The 22,195-nt window shown below is 42.0% G+C and overlaps 1 protein-coding gene across 1 annotated transcript in view; it reads right to left on the reverse strand.

Moving 5' to 3' along the window:
- LOC109937103 (dedicator of cytokinesis protein 2-like) overlaps positions 1 to 22,195 on the reverse strand; it is a 587,118-nt gene that overhangs the window by 475,748 nt on the left and 89,175 nt on the right. Inside the window, exons 7-9 of the mRNA XM_048603933.1 lie at positions 20,454 to 20,589; positions 3,081 to 3,235; positions 1,803 to 1,884 (exon numbers count right to left, since the gene is read on the reverse strand). Of these exons, the coding sequence (XP_048459890.1) occupies positions 1,803 to 1,884; positions 3,081 to 3,235; positions 20,454 to 20,589 (373 nt within the window). The remainder of the gene's footprint in view (positions 1 to 1,802; positions 1,885 to 3,080; positions 3,236 to 20,453; positions 20,590 to 22,195) is intronic.

A 22,195-nucleotide genomic window follows, 5' to 3' on the forward strand; every position in this document is an offset into this window, starting at 1 on the left:
GTGTGTGTGTGTGTGTGTGTGTGTGTGTGTGTGTGTGTGTGTGTGTGGTGCTGACCAATAAATATGCCTTTCTTTAGGCTGTAAGTTATTTCCTGATATGAAGTGACCTTCCCCTTCTTTTCTGCTGCTTGCGATATTAATCACCTGCTTATTAATGGCCCGTTCACAAAAGTTATTAGAGCGATTTCGTATCAAATGGATATACTGTTAAAGCTGCAGGGGTGGCATATTACAGTTTGAGAATTATTATTTGAGGGTTATTATTGCTGTTTGCTTTTTCCTTTGCTGACCCTTTGCGTGGTACAACTCCAAGGCTGATGGCAGCTTTCCGAACATTGGGCAGGTGGTCAGTTTTCCTGTGTAAACCAGACCTTGAATGTCACAAGTATGTTTAACGCAAGATGCATCACTGCAATGCAAACCATCTTGAACTGGCATCCATTGGCACATTGCCATACAAGACACTGGACTGTACTCAAAAGCAGGAAACCTTTCTGAATTTTTCTGCTTGCTACTTCAATGTGACTGAAGGCAATTATAGTGCTCCAACTGTTGTCATGGCAAAGCCCAGCCTGCTCATTACAGATCTGGGATTAAGTCTTGGTCTTTCTGGTTTGGGATGATTTAGTACTGCGCCATGTATTTGAACAGGCTACATTTCAATAGAACATAGAACATAGAACATAGAACATTACAGCACAGTACAGGCCCTTCGGCCCTCGATGTTGCGCCGACCTGTGAAATCAATCTGAAGCCCATCTAACCTAAACTATTCCATTATCATCCATATGTTTATCCAATGACCATTTAAATGCCCTTAAAGTGGGCGAGTCTACTATTTTTGCAGGCAGGGCATTCCAAGCCCTTACTACTCTCTGAGTAAAGAACCTACCTCTGACATCTGTCCTATATCTATCACCCCTCAATTTAAAGCTATGTCCCCTCGTGCTAGCCATCACCATCCGAGGAAAAAGGCTCCCACTGTCCACCCTATCTAATCCTCTGATCATCTTGTATGTCTCTATCAAGTCACCTCTTAACCTTCTTCTCTCTAACGAAAACAGCCTCAAGACCCTCAGCCTTTCCTCATAAGACCTTCCCTCCATACCAGGCAACATCCTGGTAAATCTCCTCTGCACCCTTTCCAATGCTTCCACATCCTTCCTATAATGCGGTGACCAGAACTGTACGCAATACTCCAAGTGCGGCCGCACCAGAGTTTTGTACAGCTGCAACGTGACCTCATGGCTCCGAAACTCAATCCCTCTACCAATAAAACCTAACATACTGTACGCCTTCTTAACAACGCTATCAACCTGGGTGGCAACTTTCAGTGATCTATGCACATGGACACCGAGATCTTTCTGCTCATCCACACTACCAAGAATCTTACCATTAGCCCAGTACTCTGTATTCCTGTTACTCCTTCCAAAGTGAATCACCTCACACTTTTCCGCATTAAACTCCATTTGCCACCTCTCAGCCCAGCTCTGCAGCTTATCTACGTCCCTCTGTAACCTGCAACATCCTTCCGCACTATCCACAACTCCACCAACTTTGGTGTCATCCGCAAATTTACTAACCCATCCTTCTACGCCCTCATCCAGGTCATTTATAAAAATGACAAACAGCAGTGGCCCCAAAACAGATCCTTGAGGTACACCACTAGTAACTGAACTCCAGGATGAACATTTCCCATCAACCACCACCCTCTGTCTTCTTACAGCTAGCCAATTTCTGATCCAAACCGCTAAATCACCCTCAATCCCATGCCTCCGTATTTTCTGCAATAGAATACTTACCGTAAACACCACTTTCAGGTTGTTCAACATATCGATTTCTTTTGGGAGGCCCCCACTCCCCCACCGCACTAAATAATTCTCACTGGAGAAGAGAGGAGAGAAACATGAACGATTTAGTCAAGTCTAGATGTGCTTCCGTTGTGTGCTTGTCACAAGACAGACAGCACCACATTTTGTAGGAGAGCTGTGATTTGGATATCTGAGCTGTCCTCCATTAACATGTCCCCTTTGATGGAACAATGCATGGTCTTTACTGCCAAGCAGTTCTCATTCCAGTGCCACCAAGTGGGCCATTGTTGCTACCAGGACAAGCAACATCATTAAAATCAAAGGGATCGAGTAAATGTTTTTTGATGAGGGGAAGGGTTAATTCTGGGATTAGGTATTGCAGGAATTCAGGGGGCAGAGGTATTAGAAGCGAGGGTAATTGTATCATTTCTAGCAGCCTCCCCCTCTTCCATATGTCCAATCCCTTGATCATGCACAAGTGAGTGCAAGATGAGGAACAGCCACCCTCCAATGAACAGTCTGACTTCATCCATTTTCCAGTCAGGTGGACTGACTCTTTTTTAACCACCTGGAGCTGGGATAATCGCAGCCTGGAAGGGAATAGGCCATTAAATGGTCATGGAATCGTCACTCAAGGACCTCAATTGTCAATGGGCTGTGAAGGTGTAGCCTTCCCACCCATAATGTAATTCAGGCCCAAGCGAGGAGGAAGTAGGCCTCTAGTCTATCCCACCTCACCAAGCTCCTTTCCCAGCTCCAGGATGGAAAGGCTCTGCCCACGCAGCCTGAAAATGTTATTCATCAGCAATCTTTTTGCACTGGTTCACTCCTTTAATGTTTCAGGCCAAGGTCACTTTGTTCAGAAATGTGATGAAGCCAGTTAGTTTATCCAGAAGTTGCCCAACGAATAAAGATGTGCGAATGAATCACAGAATCCCTACAGTGTGGAAAGAGAGAGCCTGCAGTGTCCCTCTGAGGATCATCCACCTCAGCCCCCCACCCTATAACATAACAATGCATTTCCCATAACTAACCCACCTAGCCTGCATTCCCTTGGACACCATGGGCAATTTAGCATGGTCATCCCATCAAACCTGCACATCTTTGGACTCTGGGAGGAAACCCACGCAGACACAGGGAGAATGTACAAATTCCACACAGACAGTCTCCTGAGGCTGGAATCAAACCTGCATCCCTGGCGCTGTGAGGCAGCAGTGCTAACCACTGACATACCGTGCCATCCAAAGCAGGGTTCAATAGTCAACTCACCTGATGATCGATTGTTTCTGAGGGTCGTACAATGCCATGAAGAGTTCAGAATCCTCTCCTATCCGACACACAAAGTTTCGTACAAACACGTAGAGGCTGTGTGTTGGGGATGATGCCATCCGCGCAAAAGTGGAGCTATCAGTTTGAGTCTGAGACTGCAGAAACAAGCAGAGTCAATATGTTTCTTTGTCACATGAATATATCTCCACACAAATTACAAAGTGAGGCCTCAATGCAACTCCCTAATTAGTAACCTGAAGGTGCATGACTTTGGCTGAGATAATTTTACCAGCAATTCTCCCTTCATTTTTCCTTTCATAATGTTGCTCATCCTCTCTTACCTGTTCCCTAAATTGGACATCCTTTTTTCTTTGGCTATTCACACTAATTCAAAGATAGACTGGTGCAGGAATTTATCAGAACCTTTGTCTTTCAAGGAGTAACCCCTTCTTATGATATGATGCACCGTCCCTTGAAGTCTCCCTCTCTCTATTTTCCCAATGCTCCTGGAATAGCCATTCATCTAATTTCCTCCATCCCTCCATGCTCCTTACTCCTTTAAATATTCTGCAGCAAATGTCAGGCTTGAGGTTGTAGACTTGCTCGCCAAGCTGGCGTGTTTGATTGCAGACGTCTCATATTCTGCTCGGTAACATCGTCAGTGCACCTCCGGTGAAGCGTTGGTGATCTGTCCTGCTTGTTATTTATATGTCTTATTTGCTGGGGTGGTTGGCATCATTTCTGGTTCTGTTCTTCAGTGGTTTGTATATCAGGTCCAGTTCAATGTGTTTGTTGATGGAGTTCCGATTGGAATGCCAGGCCTCCAGGAATTCCCTGGCATGTCTCTGTCTGGCTTGTGCTATTACAGATGCGTTGTCCCAGTCGAATTCATGTCCTTCTTTTTCATTGTGTATTGAGACTAGTGAGAACTGGTTGTGTCTCTTGGTGGCGAGTTGGCATTCGTGTATCCTTATTGACAGTTTTCTTCCAGTTTGGCCGATGTTATATTTCTCACAGCCCTTCCATGGTATTTTGTATATTACCCCAGTTTTATTGGTTGTGGGTACAGGATCCTTTACATTCGTCAGTAGTTGTCTCAGGATAGTTGTTGGTTGTAGGCTATCCTGATACTCAGAGGTCTGAGTAGTCTTGTGGTCATCTCTGATATGTCTCTGATGGTGACCAGTGTGTCTGGCTATGTTGTGTTTTCTTGATATAGTCTGTCACGGAGGTAACAGTGGATTGTGCTTTTTGGGTATGCAGTAAAAACTCCGTATATATGCTTCTGTTCTGCTTTGCGCAATTCTGGTACAAGCCCAACAGAGCACCAACGCTTTACTGGAGGCGTAGTGAGGATGTTACCGAGCAGGGTGACGAAATGTCTGCGATCAAACACACTGGCTCAGCAAGCAAGGCTGTAACCTCATCCACAACCTGAGCTACAAATCTTCTCAAAAACTCTAAATGTCAGGCTTGTCATGTGTGGAATGATCAGATGATGGTGTCCCAGAAACAATTACAGATGATTTAATTTATTTTTGGCAGAGTGTGAAGTACAAGGCGACTTTGAGAAGCTGAGAGGATGTCAATAAAGTTGTTCACAAGCTGTTCACTGGAGTTTTCTGCTTCACTCGACCAAAGTCATTGCTGATGTTTGCTACGTCTCAGTTTTATATGCAAGTGCTGTTAATTTTTGGCAGTGAGTGTCATGAACCTCAAATGATATTAGGATAGATTTCAGTCCTTTTCTCAAATAAAACAAAGAAGTCTGGAAGCTGGAAGACTGAAACGGAAACAAAATTTGCTGGAGAAACTCATTAGGCCTGGCAGCATCTGTGAAGAGAAAACAGAGATAACATTCTGAGACCAGTGACCCTTCTTTAGAACTAGTAACTAGTTTGAAGAAGGTTCACTGGACTCGAAACATTAACTCTGCTTTCACTCCAGAGATGCGGCCAGGTTTGCTGCGTTCGTCCTGCAATTTCTGTTTTGGTTCTAGTCCTTGTTTCACATCGTATCCTTCTCCTGTTTGAACTTGTACCTTCCTCAGTTCTGCAGGGAGAATACTGAGCAAACGATGGATGGTGTTTAAAAGTAGAATAGTATATAGTGTGGTGATACAAGGGTTTAAGAGATGTATTTTGTCTTGGTTTATTTTATGAAGAAAGGTTGAGATAGAGGAGCTGGGCAGTCTGCTCCAAAGCCAATAAAGTAAACAGGTTGTGAGGTCTTGATTTTTTAAAAAATGTTGGAACAATAGAAGCATCATTGATGGGTGGGATCAAGCTCCCACAGAATTAAGATTTTTAGTTTTAGATTTTCAGTGGCAGTTGCTGGGATCTTGAAGCCAGGTCTGGAAGCTGTAGTACATCTCTCCCTGCTACTGTCTCTTCCTCTCTCTCTCTCAGAGTTTTCTCTTGATGTTTTTCTTGCTGGACTAAAGAATTACATGTGAGACAATCTATTTTACCAAATTTGCCTTTGCCAAGGGTGTGTTTATTGGACGTTACTATATTAGAGCAGTTACTGTTTAGTCGTTAAATAAGCTATTATTCTGTTTACGTTTTCTAATAGAGTTGTTATTCCAGGTATTTTTTTCTTTCTTTTGTTGTATTTTAACTATGGTGTATTTTAATTATGGTGTATGAATAAAGTGTGTTTTGATTCAAAACTAGCAGTTTAACCAGGCACTTAACTTTAAAGTAAGAAAAATTATAGTCTAGACAATCTTCGTAATATATTTTGAGGGAATTTAGTCTAGTCCATAATAATAATAATTTTTGAGATTTCTGGAGAAGTCAAATGGATCTGAATGGGATCTTCCAATCTTGTCCAAAGATACATTTCAAACTTATGAGATATAACGTAGTAAAAAATGGCAGCATTTCCATTTTGTTCAAACAATAGAAAATGAAAAAATTTCTTCAGATCTAATGCCTCCAGTTTTACGTTTACAATGTTCGGTGGAGGAGTATTGAAGAAAGCCTCACTCAAAATCTTCAGTGCTGTAAATGCTTCTCAAGTTTATCGGACAATTTAAGAAACTGACCTCCTTTGGACTGGTGGGAGAAGGGGGCAAGATGCAGAGGAGTTACAACAAAGGAAGATGCCATTTGATAGAATGTGTCAACTTTTACGCTCCATGTAAATATTTCACAGTAACTATACTGTTTTTAGATACATATAGATCCCTTTAATCACCCACTTATCCAACCCTGAATGTCAACAGAGTTTTGGCCTTAAATACTAAAGTTGCAACTTAATATCAAAACCTCATCACTGTTAAATAAGTTTCTCCTATGTTTCAAAATCTCAAAAACATGTGCAAAATGTATATCACTCAGAGATAGCAAGAACTACCGATGTTGGAGTCAGAGAAAACACAGTGTGGAGCTGGAGGAACACAGCAGGCCAGGCAGCATCAGAGGTGCAGAAAAGTTGACATTTTGGGTCAGGACCCCTCTTCAGAAATGGGGAGGGAGTGGGAGCTGGGCAATAAATAGAGAGAGGAAGGATGGGACTGGGGAAGGTTGGTGGAATGGTGATAGGTGAGTGCAGATAGGGAGTGGTGGGGATTGGTCAGTGGGATGGATGGAAGAGAAGATGGACAGGTTGTGTCAGGTCAAGGAGGTGAGGATGAGAAGGAGGGTTGGACATGGGATGAGGCCAGGGATGGGGAGATTTTAAAACTGGTGAATTCCATGTTTAGGCCATCGGGCTGTAGGCTCCCAAGGCGGAATATGAGGTGTTACTCCTCCAGTTCGCGGGTGGCATCATTGTGACACTGGAGGAGGCCCAGAATGGACATGTCACCCAGGGAGTGGGAGGAGGAGTTAGAATGGTTGGTGACCATAAGGTGTTGTTGTGAGTCGTGTATAGAGCGCAGATGCTCTACGAAACGGTCTCTGAGCCTACACTCAGTCTCACTGATGTAGAGAAGGCCACATTGGGAGCAGCGTATCCCATTTCATCAGAGAGAAGAGTGACAATTCTTGTATGTTTTTTCTGGAAACCTTTCTGCAGAAGATGTGGGTTTCAGTTTGTGAAGTTATGCTTCCTCTCTGAATCCGGCCGCTAAGCGACTCAAGGTCAAAGTGCAAAATTAATGGTGCAAATGTGTGAAGTCCCACAGTCCTCAGATCTTCACTGTATACCTGACTTTTACAGTCTGCCCCAGTTTACTATCAAAGTTGGAATCAGTACCAAGTGCCGACAGACACTGTCCCTCTTAACATTTTCATCCTGCATCCTGCACTCAAAATCCACCGAAACCCTGGGAGAGTGAACTTCTTTACTAGCCACAGTCTAAGCTTCTCAGTAATTTATCATTGTTTGCTTTCATTTTTTATTCTCTTGTGGGACAGCTTTGTTCAGTTGGTAGGACACTCTTTCACTCTGAAGCAGAATGTTGTAGGCTAAAGTCCTGCTTTGGGATTTGGGCATGTAAGCTGGGCTAATTTTTGAATACAGCAGTGATGGCTGCCCTTCAAAACAGCTCACAGCACTCTCCTGAGAGCTGTGGTAAGTCACAATAATAAAACGAAGTGTTTTCTTTAGGTACGTCAAGGGAAATGACTGCCTGCTTAGCTCAACAACTTTTGTTAAAAAGAGGTTTCTAGCTCCTACATCATATCTAGTTAAAACTGAATTAATAAATCTATTCAAATATTAAACATACACACACGCACTTACAATTATATTTTAAATAATTAATTCAATTTTTAACTTGACATCAGTTCAACTCACTATCCCTTGATCCCAAATTTTATTTATTTTAGCTGTGGCATTTTCTGAAACTCAACCAGTATAACCTAAACTAATGCAGAAAGAAAGGCATGCATTTATGTAGTGCCTGTCTCAAGTTCAGGACATACAGATGTACATCAAGTTATTTTAAGCTGCAATAACTCTCACAAAGTGGAAACACAGCTGCCAATTTTCAGGATAGCAAAAGGCTTACAAATAACAATGAGAGGATGTTTTGGTGATATTGATTGAGGGGAAAGTATTGTAAGGACACCGGGAAAATTTTCCTATCTTCTAAATAGGGCTTTGAGATCTTTCTTATCCAATTGAGAAAGCAGACAGAGGCCTGCTATAATATTTCATTTCAAATGTCTCACTTCTGACAGTGTAGTCCTCCTGCACAACATCTAGTGTCAAACCATGTGTTCATGTCCATGGAGAATGCATATTTTCAATGTTTAAAAGCAAGGAAGCTACCAATGGAGCCAAAGATGAGATCTGTGGCTGAATTTGCCTTTGAGCTTGGAAAAACTCAAACTGTGCACCTTTGCACAGCCCAAAATGCAACACCTATGTGACTTCGCCAGGACTGAGCGGGTACGGGACATCCTGGAACGGGAGGGAAAACAGACAGAAGTCATTGCCCACATTGGCACAAATGACATAGGTAGGAAGAAGTTAGAGGAACTCTGAAGACAATTCAGGGAGTTAGGTAGTGAGCTAAAATGCAGGACTACCAGGGCAGTAATCTCAGGATTACTACCTGTGCCACGGGCTGGTGAGGTTAAGAACAGAGAGAGAATGCAGTTGAACACATGGTTACAGAGCTGGTGTAGGTAGATATGGATGAGGATCATTGGGATGTCTTCTGGGGAAGGATAGACCTTTACAAGAAGGATGGGTTGCACCTGAACTGGAGGGGCACCAATATCCTGAGTGGGAGGTTTGCTAGAGCTCTTCAGGAGGGTTTAAACTAGTGTGGCATGGGGGGTGGGAACCAAAACAGCAGGCCAGTAAGTGCAGGGACTGGAGTCAAAAGTGAGACTGAGATATGCATAGCGCAGAGTAAGAGCAGGCGGAGGGAAGTCGTGGAGCTCAGAGAGACTGGAGGTTGGAGTGCTTTTACTTCGATGCAAGAATGATAGGTAAGACAGATGAACTAAGAGCATGGTTACTGTATGGGATTATGATGTTATTGCCATTATGGAGACATGGTTAAAGGAGGGGCAGAACTGGCAGCTTAGCATTCCAGGATATCACTGTTTTAGATGGGTCAGAAAGGAAAACAAAAGGGGTGGGGGAGTTGCATTGTTGATTGGGGATCACATCATAGTTGTGTGCCTATCGGAGGAATCTTGCAGTGAGGCATTATGGGTGGAGTTCAGGAATAACAAGGGTGAAATCACAATGTTGGGAGTTTTCAATAATACTCCCAACAGCCCACGGGAGAGAGAGGATCAGTTATGTAATCAGATACTGGAAAGGTGTGAAAAAAGCAGGGTAGTTGTGGTGGGTGACTTCAACTTTCCTCTTATTGACTGGGTCTCCCTTAGATCCAGGGGTTCAGATGGTGAGCAATTTTTTAGATATGTCCAGGAGGGCTATTTGAGACAGTATGTTAACACTCCAACCAGAGAGGAGGCCATACTGGACTTGGTACTAGGGAATGAGCCAGGAAAGGTGATCGATGTTTCAGCAGGAGGGCATTTTGAGCTCAGTGACCATAACTCCATAAGATTTTGAGTAGTCATGGACAAGGACAAGAGTGGCCCTCAGGTGAGGGTGTTTAATTGGGTTAGGACATCTCGCATGTGGGAGGCTTTTAAAGACCAGTTGGTTAAAGTGCAGGACATGCATGTCCCTGCAAAACTGAAGGGTAGGAATGGCAGGATCCAGGAAGCATGGATGACAAGGGAAATTGTAAGCATAGTCTAAAGGAAAAAAGGAAGCATATGATAGGTCAAGGCAGCTACAAATTAACAAAGCCATTGAGGAGTATGGAGAAATTAGGAAAGAACTTAAACATGGAATTAGTAAGGCTAAAAGGGGCCATGAAATGTTTATAGCAAACAGAGTGAAGGAGAATCCCAAGGCTTTTTATGCATATATTAGAAGAACGAGGGTAGCAAGGGAAAGAATAAGCCCACACAAGGACAAAGGAGGGAAGTTATGTGTGGAGCCCCACAACAAGTGGGAAAGATCTTTAATAAGTACTTTGTATCGGTATTCACCAAGGAGAAGGACATGATTGATGTTGAGGTCAGGGATGAGTGTGTGAATACTCGAGAGAATGTTAATATGTTGAAGGAGGAAGTTTTGAGTATCCTAAATAACATTAAGGTAGACAAATCCCCAGGGTTAGATGGGATCCATCCCAGGTTACTGCAGGAGGCAAGGGAAGAAATAGTTGGGGCATTAGCAGATACATCCTCTTTGACCACAGGCAAATTCCAGAAGACTGGAGATTAGCCAATGTTGTTCCCTTGTTTAAGAAAGGAAGCAGGGATAATCCAGGAAATTATAGGCCAGTGAGCCAGATGTCTGTGGTGGGGAAGCTCTTTGAGAAGATACTGAGGGACAAGATGTATGCACATTGGGAATAAAATGGACTAGTTAGTCACAGATGGCATGGTTTTGTAGGGGGAAGGCCATGTCTCACCAACCTGATTGAATGTTTTGAAAAGGTGACAAAGATAATTGATGCGGGAAGTACTGTGGATGTTGTTTATATGGACTTTAGTCAGGCATTTGATTCAGTCCCACATGGCAGATTGGTACAAAAACTAAAATCACATAGGATTTGCGGTGGACTGGCTAGGATGGATACAAAAGTGGCTTGGTCATAGAAGACAGAAGGTAATGGTGGAAGGGTGTTTTTCAGAACAGAGACCGGTAACTAGTGGTGTTCCACAGGGATCAATCTTAAGTCCTCTGTTGTTTGTAGTATATATAAATTATCTGGAGGAAGATGTTGATGGTCTAATTAATAAGTTTACAGATGACACGAAGGTTAGTGGAGTAGCTGATCATGCTGATTGTGAAAGGATAGAACAGGATGTAGATGGATTGGTGAGTTCAGCACAGAAATGGCAGATGAAGTTTAATCCAGACGATTGCAAGGTGATGCCTTTTGGAGGATCATATTTAAGTGTGCATTATACTGTAAATAGCGGAAACCTTAGGGACATTAAGATACAGGTGGATCTGGGCGTGCAGGTCCACAGTTCCCTAAAAGTGGCAACACAGGTGCCCTAGGTGATTAACATAGAGATATAGAAACATAGAAGATAGGAGCAGAAAGAGGCCATTCAGCCCTTCGAGCCTACTCCACCATTCTTCACGATCATGGCTGATCACCCAACTCTATAGCCTAATCTTGCTTTCTTCCCATAACCCAGAAGGACATGGAAGCTTTGGTGAGCGTGCAGAGAAGATTTACCAGCATGTTGCCTGGTTTCGAGGACATTGGCTATGAGGAAAGGTTAAAAAAACTAGAATTATTTTCACTGGAAAGAAGGCAGTTGAGAGGAGACGTGATAGAAGTCTACAAAATTATGACAGGCATAGACAGAGTGAATAGTCAAATGCTTTTTCCAAGGATTGAAGTTTCAATTACAAGGGGGCACAGAGGAGGAAAGTTTAAGGGAGATGTGCAAGGGAGGTTTTCACACAGAGAGTGGTAGGAGCCTGGAATGCGCTGCCAGAAGTGTTGGTAGAAGCGGGCATGCTAGTGATATTTAAGAGGCATCTGAATGGTTACATGAATAAGGAGGCAATAGAGGGATATGGACCAAATAAGGGCAGGAGGTTTGTTTTTTAGATTAGTTGGGGCATGATGATCAGTACAGGTTTGGAGGGCTGAAAGGCCTGTTCCTGTGCTGTACTTCTCTTTTGTTCTTTTTGTTCTTCTGACTTTGCAGAGCGGGAGTGTTCACAGTGCGTGTTGTAAGCCTGATGGAATTTATAAGTAGTGTGGGCAAGAGGTGGGCTAGTTGGAAAGGCTGGTTCAGATCTTCAACAATAGGAGCCCAAGATTCTCGTGTTTAAAGACCTCTGAAGCCTGGCATCTTAACCTCACACAACAAACATGCCACCCCATTCCACCTCAGGGTGCTCATGCCAGCCAATGCCAACTCAATTTGGCTATGCCATCTCCCTAGCTAACTCACTTAAAGGAAATTCCAGCACAAAAAAAAATTGTAATCAATTGAATGCCCATTTGGTTTTTTAACCAAACGAGAAACTACATCGAAAAAATATTCAGTTTTTACAGCCTGTTAAAAATTTCAATTGACCCCCTGTTGACCAAAAACTACCAACAACATTTGAAACAAAAACAAAAAAAAACAGAAATTGCTGGAAAAGCTCAGCAGTTCTGGCAGCATCTGCGGAGAGAAATCAGAGTTAACGTTTCAGGTCCAGTGACCAATCGACCTGAAACATTAACTTTGATATCTCTCCATAGTTGCTGCCAGAACTGCTGAGTTTTTCCAGCAATTTCTGCTTTTGCTTCTGATTTTTACAGCATCCGCAGTTTTTTTTTCATTTTTCTTAGTAGTATTTGAAGCCAGCCAAACATTCAAAATAGCGACATCTGTCATAACAAATGCTTGCTATCACACTGTCTGAAGCTGACTGAACAGAATGGTGTCACATATCAACTTTAAAAAGAAAGTGCATGTCAGTCAATTGCGTGAAGCAGGTTCAGAGATTTTTCTTTTTTAAACTTGTTATGATCACTGACAGGACTGCCAAATCTATGTTAAAGTCTGGCGAGGGACCAGTAATTCTTTTGTTTAAAGCATAGTTTTGGATCAGAAGTACTTACTAAAAGAATAAAGCCTTGATATTCCAGTTTTGAACAAGCAAAAAATTTTCTTGTGCAAAAATAGAGTTTAGAAAATCTAAAATACTTAAAGAACTAACAATTGATCATTCAGATTTGACATGAGGCAAATATGAGTAACAAACAAACTGTGGTCAAAAACCCGACAGAGCACATCAAACAGATATAGTCTAGATAGATCCCACATATTTCTGATCAAGAGTGACACTGCTGGTTAACAAATGTCATTGAAACTTTGTCCCCTTTATAAGAGATTCTAACTCTTCACTGTCAAAGGCCCAGCTTCAAAACTCCCACAGCAGAGCAGCGGGTCAGCATATGGAGGGTTTGAAGAGACGAGAAGGCTAAATCAAGACTAGTCGGAAGGACAGGTGGGGCCATATTAATGAACACGGCAGGACTAGTGTATTAATTTTAATACAAACAGCATAGGCAAGGCAAATGAGCTTAGAGCCTGGATTAGTACATGGGACTACTATGTGGTGGACATTACACAAACTTGGTTGAGTGAAGGGCAGAATTGGCAGCCTAATGTTCCAGGGACTAGATGTTTCAGGTGTTTACAGAGGGATGTAAAAGTACTGGGGGAGTTGCATTACTGATTCAAGAGAATGTCACAGCTACACAAAGAAATGACATCTTGGAGGGCTCTTCCAGCAAGGCCATTTAGGTAAAACTTTGGAATAGGAAATGTGCAATCTCTGTGATGAGGCTATCCCAATTGCCATTGGGAATTGGAGGAACAGATATGTAAGCAGATCGTGGAAAGATATAAAAACCACAGAGCTGTGGTATTGGGTGATTTTAATTTATCCAATGTTCACAGGGACTCCTTTACTGCAAGGGGCATAGATGGGGTACAAATTATTTGGTGCATCCAGGAGGGATTCTTGAAACAATATGTAGATAGTCCAACTCAGGAAGTGGCCATATTAGACCTTGTATTGAGGAATGAGCCTGGCCAGGTGATCAAAATTTCAGTGGAGAAGTATTTTGGGAACAGGGATCATAATTCCGTAAGTTTTAAGATAGCTATGGATAAGGATAAGACTGGTCCTCAGGTGACAGTGCTCAATTAGGAGAAGGCTAATTACAGCAGTATTAGGCAGGAACTGGAAAAAAATGGATTGCTGGCAGCTGTTTGAAGGTATATCCACATCTGAGATGTGGGAGTCTTTTTAAAGTCAGTTGACCAGAGCTCAGGACCAGCACGTTCCTGTGAGGATTAAAGATAAGGATGGCAAGATTCAGGAACCTGGGATAAAAACAAATGTTGTAAATTGGGTTAAAGAGGAAAAGGAAGCATACATAATGTTTAGGAAACAGAAATCTAGGAGGGCTAGAAGAATAGGCCAGTTTTGGAGGATTGCATTCAGTTCTGGTCTCCCTGCTATAGGAAAGATGTTGTGAAACTTGAAAGGGTTCAGAAAAGATTTACAAGGATGTTGCCAGGGTTAGAAGGTTTGCGTTATAGGGACAGGCTGAATAGGCTGGGGCTATATTCCCTGGAGCATCAGAGGCTGAAGTTTATAAAATCATGAAGGGCATGGATAGGGTGAATAGTCAAGGTCTTTTTCCCAGGGTAGTGGAATCCAAAACTGGAGGGCATAGGTTTAAGGTGAGAGTGAAAAGATTTAAAAGGGACCTAAGGTGCAATATTTTCATGCAATGGTTAGTGCGTGTATAGAATAAACTGCCAGAGGAAGTGGTGGAGGCTGGTAGAATTACAACATTTGAAAGGCATCTGGATGGGTTTCTGATTCGGAAGGGTTTCGAGGAATATGAGCCAAATGCTGGCAAACGGGACTAGATTAATTTAGGATATCTGGTCAACATGGATGAGTTGGACTGAAGGGTCTGTTTCCATTTTGTACCTTTCTATGACACTAACAGATCACAAAATGTCCATGGCAAGGAGGATTAAGGAGAATCCCAAGGCGTTTTATATGTTTATTAGGAGCAAGAGTGTAACTAGGGAAAGGGTAGGTCCACTCAATGACAGAGAAGGGAATTTATGTGTGAAGCCAGAGAAAGTGGGTGAAGTCCTTAATGAGTATTTCACATCAGTGTTCACCAAGGAAAAAGGACATGGATGATGGCGAGTTTAGAGATGGCGAGTTTTGTTGATGCTCCAAACTATGTCAATATTAAGAAACAGGAGGTGTTTGGTGTTTGAAAACCATTGAGGTGGATAAGTCCCCATGGTCTGATAGGACCTATCCCTGGGTTCTGAGGGAAGTGAGGGAAGAGATTGCTGAGGTCTTGACAGAGATCCTGTTTAGCTCCAGGTGAAGTCCCAGATGACTGGAGAATAGCCAATGTTAGTTCCCTTGTTCAAGAAGGGCAACAAGAAAAATCCAGGAAATTATAAGCTGGTCAGCCTTACATCAGCGGTAGGGAAATTATTGGAGAAGATTCTTAGGGGCAGGATTTACACATATTTGGAGCAGAATGGACTTATTCAGGATCATCAGCTTGGCTTTATGCAGGGGAGGTCATGTCTCACAAACTTGATTGAGAATTTTGAGGAAGTGATGAAGATGATTGATGAGGGTGAGGCAGTGGATGTTGTCTATGTGGACTTTACTAAAGTATTTAGTAGAGAAGTTCTGAGGAAGGGTCACCGGACCCGAAACGCTAACTCTGATTTTTTCTTCACAGATGCTGAGCTTTTCCAGCAACTTTGTTTTCATTCCTGATTTACAGCATCTGCAGTGCTTTTGGTTTTTACATTTAAGGAACATTCAGACAGACACATGAACAAAAAGAAAATAGCTCACTTGCAGACAGGTGGGGCTATTTTAAAGTAGCATCACAGTCAGCACAGACATGGTGGGCCAAATACACTGTACCTCTGTTATACGCAGGGAACAGATGTTCTATATTTAAAAGCTGCCCCACTGTAGACTGCCTAATAGCTGCTCACATCGAGGTAGTTTAATGCTTTCTCCCAATACTGCATTCTAGTAGATTCCTGATGTTGCCCTGCAGCATCTCCAGTTGGCACAAGTCCAGCTCTTATGCATACAGCTAGTTTCACTAAGATAATCAGAAAGGTAGAGGAAACTTGTTTCAGTAAAAAGATAACTTTAGCAATTTGTACTTCCTTTTGGAGAGGTGAATGGGGAAAGTCAAATGTCAGTAATGTCTATTGTGGACTTTGGACACATACGACATTGTCAGGACAGAAAATCCTTCCTTCCTCTCCTTTAAGAAATTTGCTCAGTCTCTTTTTCAGAGATTTTTGAGCAGGAGTGTGTTTCGGATTTGCTTGAAATTTCCTCTGTTTTCTTCCAACCATAGCTATTTTAAACAAATCTCCTTGGAAGACAACAGGAGGCAAGTTGCATTCTCATCTTTGTCTGATACCGTTAACGGCATGGTCTGTCAAAATGGCCAGTTGTGAAGACCACCCCTGGTCTAAAGATCACAGCAGGTGCATATTCTTTCAGATAGAAATCCTGAGCTGGCAGCTCTGCAGCCAATATTAGCAGAAAAACAACAATCGAGACTGATGTTTTAACAAGCTGACAGAGTGTGATGGCAAAATTACAACAGTCACAAGTCGTCATTGTGCCAACCAAGACATTTGTGCTAGATGCGAAAAAAAACTTTTCAAGTACATTCCAAATATTACAAATAAGTGATATAACCATGAAAGTGTTTCCATGTTGCTCACTCTCTGGGTCTCTTCACTTCCAGACACTGACTGACCTATTACAACTGTGGTGTGCAAGGTTCTCTGAAAGACCTGTCCTTTGGGTAATATCCTGATTTCACAGAGCTGACACTCCCTCAAATTTTTAACACAATTTTCAAATAGAAGAACTTACAATGGCATTTGAATGAGGCAAAAATATGCCAATTGTTGCATTGTGCTTTAATTGTTAGCGAGCAAATGGCCCAAGTGTCAAATTGAATTTGAGGTATTTGGGCTTGCAGATTTTAAGCACATGAACAAAATTGTGTCACCGTGTCACACTATAGTGTGAAGGAACACTACTTACATACACAGAATGGGTGTTCTAATCGAAAGTAAATTAACCTCTTCTTGCTCTCTATTTATCAGTATAGAACCCATACAGTGTAGAAGCAGACCATTCAGCCCATCATGTCCACACTAGCCCTCCAAAGAACATACCACCCTGATCCACCGCCATACCCTGTAACCCTGCATATCCCTTGGCTAAATCACCCAGCCTGCACACCCCTGGACGCTATGCTGAATTTAGCATGGCCAATCCACTTAATCTGTATATCTTTGGACTGTGGCAGGAAACCAGAGCATCCAGAGGAAATCCACACAGACACAGGGGAAACTCCATACAGACAGTCATACAAGGGTGGAATCTAACAAAGGGCCCTGGCCCCGTGAGGTAGCAGAGCTAACAACTGAGCCACTGTGCCACCCCTTACTTTCTCATCCTGCAGCAGGTGATCATCCATGCCTGAAATGTCAGAAGGCATGGCACAGAGGCAGAACATTCAACCCACTTAGTCCCTGTTGGCAGTCACTCTCCATATAAAATCATTTGGAATGATTACGGGTCAAAAGGACACCATGCACCCTGCTCAGTCTTTTCTAGCTGAAGAAGAGCAACCCACATAGTGTCATTTCTCACACTTTACCTCTTGGCACTGCCATTTGCTTCTCTTTGAATAATTATCCAATTCTCTCATAAAAATTGAATCTGCCTCGACCACACTCTCAGGGGATACATTCCTGATCTTAACCGCATACTGAATAAATACTTTCCTCATGTCATCATTCTTTTTTGCTGATTTTAATTAGTGTGCAATGGTTCTCAATCTTGCAACCAATGGGAATACTTCTTTCCTTTCTACTCCACGCAAGCCCCTAATGATTTCAACCACCTCTATCAAAGCTCCTCTTCACGTTCCCTTTTCAGAAAAGAAAACAGCCTTAACTTCTCTAATTTAATCACGTAACAGAAATTCCTCAGGATTGCCAGGAAGCATTCTCATGAATCCTTTCTGCAGTTTCCGAAAGTGTAGTGCTCTGAACTGAATGCAATACAAGTACTGCATGAATGTTAACTTGCCTTTGTACTCTGTACTCCTATTTATAAGCCCAAGGTCCCATATCGTTCTATTAACTTCTTTCTGAATCTGCCTCACTAACTCATTGATTTATGTATGTATGTGTGTATATATAATATCCCCAGATTCCTTTACCTTTACAGCTATGTTAGAATTCCCTTAATTTTCACAATGCCTCCTGTATTATTGCAACCAAAATGAATCACTTTTGCATTAAATTTCTATGCTGACTGTCTATGCATTCCACTGACCTGTCCATGTCCTTTTGTAATTTAATGCTATTCTCCTTTCAATTCACATTATTTCTAATTTTGTGTTTCCATAAATTTGGAAATTATACTCTGTCTACATCATTAATTATATATCAAGAGAATCAGAAGTACAATACCAACCCCCACTATCAACTTTTCTGTACTCTGAATAGTAATTTATTGCCTCTTCTCTGTTTCCTGTCTCTCAGCCAATTTTGTATCCATCGTGTTATTGGCACTCTTAAGCCCTGAGCCCTAACTTTGCTAACAATTCTGTTACATGGCACTTTGTCAAGCACTTTTAGAAATCTATCTGCAACACATTTACAGCACTGCTATCATCAACCTTCTGTGTTACTTCATCCAAAGATTCAACTAAGTTAGTTAAACATAATTTGTTGTTTAAAAATCTGTGTTAGCTTTCCTTAATTAACTTCGATTTATCCAAGTCATGACTAATTTTATTCAGAATTATCATTTCTAACAGTTTTTGCACCATGGAGGTTAAACTAACTGGCCTTGCTGAGTTAAAACTTGCACATTTTTGAGCAGAGGTAACATTCATAATTCTCCAGTCTTCTAGCATCAGTTTTTTAATCCGAGCAGAAATGGAAAATTATAGTTAGTACCTCTGCAATTTCCACCCTTACTTTCCTCAGTATTCTTGGATGTATCTCATTCAGTCCTGGTGTTTTATCAGCGTTAAATAGCGACAGCCTATTAAAAAACTCCGCTTTACCAATGTTAAACCAATCAAGCATCTCAATTATCTCCACTTGTAATTATGACTTGGGCAACAACTTCTTCCTAAGCAAAGACAGAAGAACAGTCATGCCCTCTGGCTCCATGTGAAAATCCTCTTTTGAGTCCACAATTAGCAGAACTTCTCTTGTTAGACTCTTTTACAATTTACAAGCCAAGTAAAGACTTTTGGATTTCCTCTTTGAAGTAATTAGCCCAAATGGAAAGATGACTGTGAAAATGGCCACTTGCACATGCTCAAATGGGCCCAGTGAAGTCAGTTCCTTCAACAGACGTCCCTAAGCCAGACTACATCTACAGGTGTACAATGATGTCACTATGTTCCATGCATAATAATGTACCCGTCTGTGCATGTAAGGATGAAGCAATTTACACATATCTGGGGAGCCTGGGACAGTCAACCAAGGATTGGGGCCATAGACAGAGACTGGGAGGCATATGCCAATAGTGGGAGACAAATCCTGACAAAATAATGCCAGCTCTTGAACAGTGCAGCCGGATAGCTCCTCATTGTGGGTGAGAGAGCAAGGTAATGACGCTGAACTGAATTTGGACTTGGTGTGAGCACTGACAACAATGAGGGCTCTCTCTCTGCCTGCACCTCTACAGCCATCACTTCTCTGGATGCCCATGGGCTGGATCAATAGAGTATCATTGGAAGGCAGTTGGGTCTTTCACTTGGCAGCGATGTAGCACTGATAGATGAAATTTCTCCTACAACTCACACTTCTCTTTTATGTTCGCTACCAGGCACTGCTCATGATCTTTCTTTGATTCTAATTTGTGTTTTTCACTTCCTCTCTGAATTTACTATATTCAGTCTGGTTTTCAATTACATAATCCACCTAGTGATGCCATATTCACACTTGTTCTACTTCAGCTTACTGTGTCTCTCTTTCATCACCCAGGGAGCTCTGGATTTATTTGCTATACCTATCCACATCATGAATACTTTCACGGTACTCCAACAATCTCCTGTTTAAAAGTAGCCCTTTGCTCCAGTGTAATTATGCCTACTAATCTTAGATTCCAATGTATCTGGGTTGGATCTATTCTCACTCTGTTGATGTTGGCCCTCCATCAATTTGTTATTCTTATTCTGAATCAAAATTTTCATTTTCTATAAAACCTAACATTATGATACTATGATCAATATTAGTTAAGTGCTCCCCTTCAGACAGTAGATCCACTTAACCCACCTCATTCCCCAGAACTATTGTTTGTGGAATGAACTGCCAGAGGAAGTGATAGATGCAGGTACAGTTACAACATTTAAAAGACATTTGGGCAGGAACATGAATAGGAAAGTTTTCAAGGGATATGGGGCAATTTCAGGCAAATGGGACTAGTTTAGTTTGGGAAACTTAGTCAGCATGGACGAATTGGACCGAAGAGTCTGTTTCCATGCTGTATGGCTCTATGACTCTATAACTAGCTCCTGCACTGATTCCTTCCTCACAGATCAGAAACATGTTGATGTAAAAGTTGTTCCTGAAGAGTCTAAGAATTCTTGTCCCCATCTGCCCTTCACACCATTACTATCCAAAAGGTGACCTAATTTTTATTCTCTTTATTCCTTCCTTGATTCACTCAGTTGGGTGATATCTCAAGAGGACCATTATTATGGTTCAATGACCTTCCATATCAACCACAAGTTATTATATTCTTTAGAATCACAAACATGTCAGTAAATAATGAAAGCAATACCATTTCTTCCTTTATACGCTCCGAGATTTGTTTTGTAGCCTCCTCGTGAGCATGGAATAAGCTAATTACACTGGTTTCATCTGGGTCCATAATGTTGCCATTCTCATCTCTGACAACAAGGTCAAGTTCAAGGATCCTGCAAAGATCATAGTAAGAACATAAAGTCAGATTTCTTTTTGTTCCTTTACTTTTCCTTTTAATTTTCTACTTTGTAACTTGGCACTTATGGAGCTACAAGTGGAGTTAACGACTCTGACACCTCACCCATGTAGTTATACCTCATGGGTCAGCAGCTACTTAGGGAGTATATTTTCAGAGCACACTGCTTGAGCGATCAGCTAGCAGAACAGTTCCTGTTATAGATCACACTTGATTCCTGTTTCCATTGATTAAGGCAAACTAAAATTGGGAAACAACTTCGGTTGGCAAAGGTCCCATTTCACCAGTTTACCCCTCAAGTGAAAATTGCTCATTGATGTTGTCAAACAATTCCACTGGGAAGGAGTGGAGAGATGGATTTGTTCAATACCTGCAAACTTGCAAGAGGAACAGGGACACGGTGGTGGAGGGGTTGGGGGGGGTGTGGATGTTTGAAAGGAATTGGAAGCTGGATATATTTCATTTAATTTTGAGTGTCAGGGTCAAGGACATTAGCAGGGGGGGATGGAACTCCAAATCATGTCAGCTAACCCTCCCCAATAATGTGTAGTGCAGTGAGGAGTGGAGTAAAGACTCCTATCTGTGCCAGCAACGTGCCTCAATCCAACCTCACACAAGCAAAGCTCAACTGCTTTAACGTCAAGAATCCCACAGCAACCATTCTGAAACTTTTCCGAGCGTGATGCTAATCTAGTGTTAGGTTAGGGTTTGTTTTGTGCTGTTGGCCATTCATTTGGAACTGAATGAAAGTTTTCTTAACTCTTTTCACACAAGGCACTTACAACCAGATGCGGCCTTACATCTGTCAGTCTGGGCAGAAATCAAGCATCTCGCAGGCAGGCAGTGCTACCATTCAATTGTGCTGCTGACCTCAGATTGGCTGACAGCTTTTGGATCCTCAATCTGCTGCTGGCCTACCAAGTGCCTGAATGTAATGAGATATGCTGAGCCTTCCCTAAAATTGACAATGTTGGTCTCTCTCCTCTATCTCTCTCTTTCTCTCTCTCTCTCTTTCTGGCAATTGAATGAGAATGAAGGGCCTCAATTCATGGCAGGACAAGAATGTTCTGAACAGGTCTCCCTGTCTTGGACTTTATCAGGGTGAATGTCACCCTCATACCTGTATAAAAGTCCCTGCCAATGCCAAACTTGCCAATGTGGAGGGCACATGTGTGAGACCAATGCAAAGAAAATCTGGAACTTTCCAGATCTGAAAGGATGACATGAAGAAGTCCTTGACTGAGAAATAAAAAAGCCTGAAATGTAGCGATGGGTTCTTTCTCTCTCTCAAGCTAGTTTATGAAAGAATGGGAATAATGGTGGGAAGATGATAAAGTTTGATAATTTGATTAAATCAAATAGATCAAAGACTTTCGCCCAAACCCTTCTGGGATATGAGCAAATTCTGTTTCCCGATTAAAGAATTTATCTTCACAATTTTTCAGCAGCCTGTAAAGAATTGAAAATTGTGGATGATTAATTTGATCAGCCCGTTTATTACCCTGTTTACAGAGTTTTTCTGAGCATTGAGCTATTCAATGTCAATGTGAGAGAACAAAACACTGATGGTCTCTGCATTGTAT

This window comes from Rhincodon typus, chromosome 12 (genome assembly GCF_021869965.1).
Source record: "Rhincodon typus isolate 14 chromosome 12, sRhiTyp1.1, whole genome shotgun sequence".
NCBI lineage: Eukaryota > Metazoa > Chordata > Chondrichthyes > Orectolobiformes > Rhincodontidae > Rhincodon > Rhincodon typus.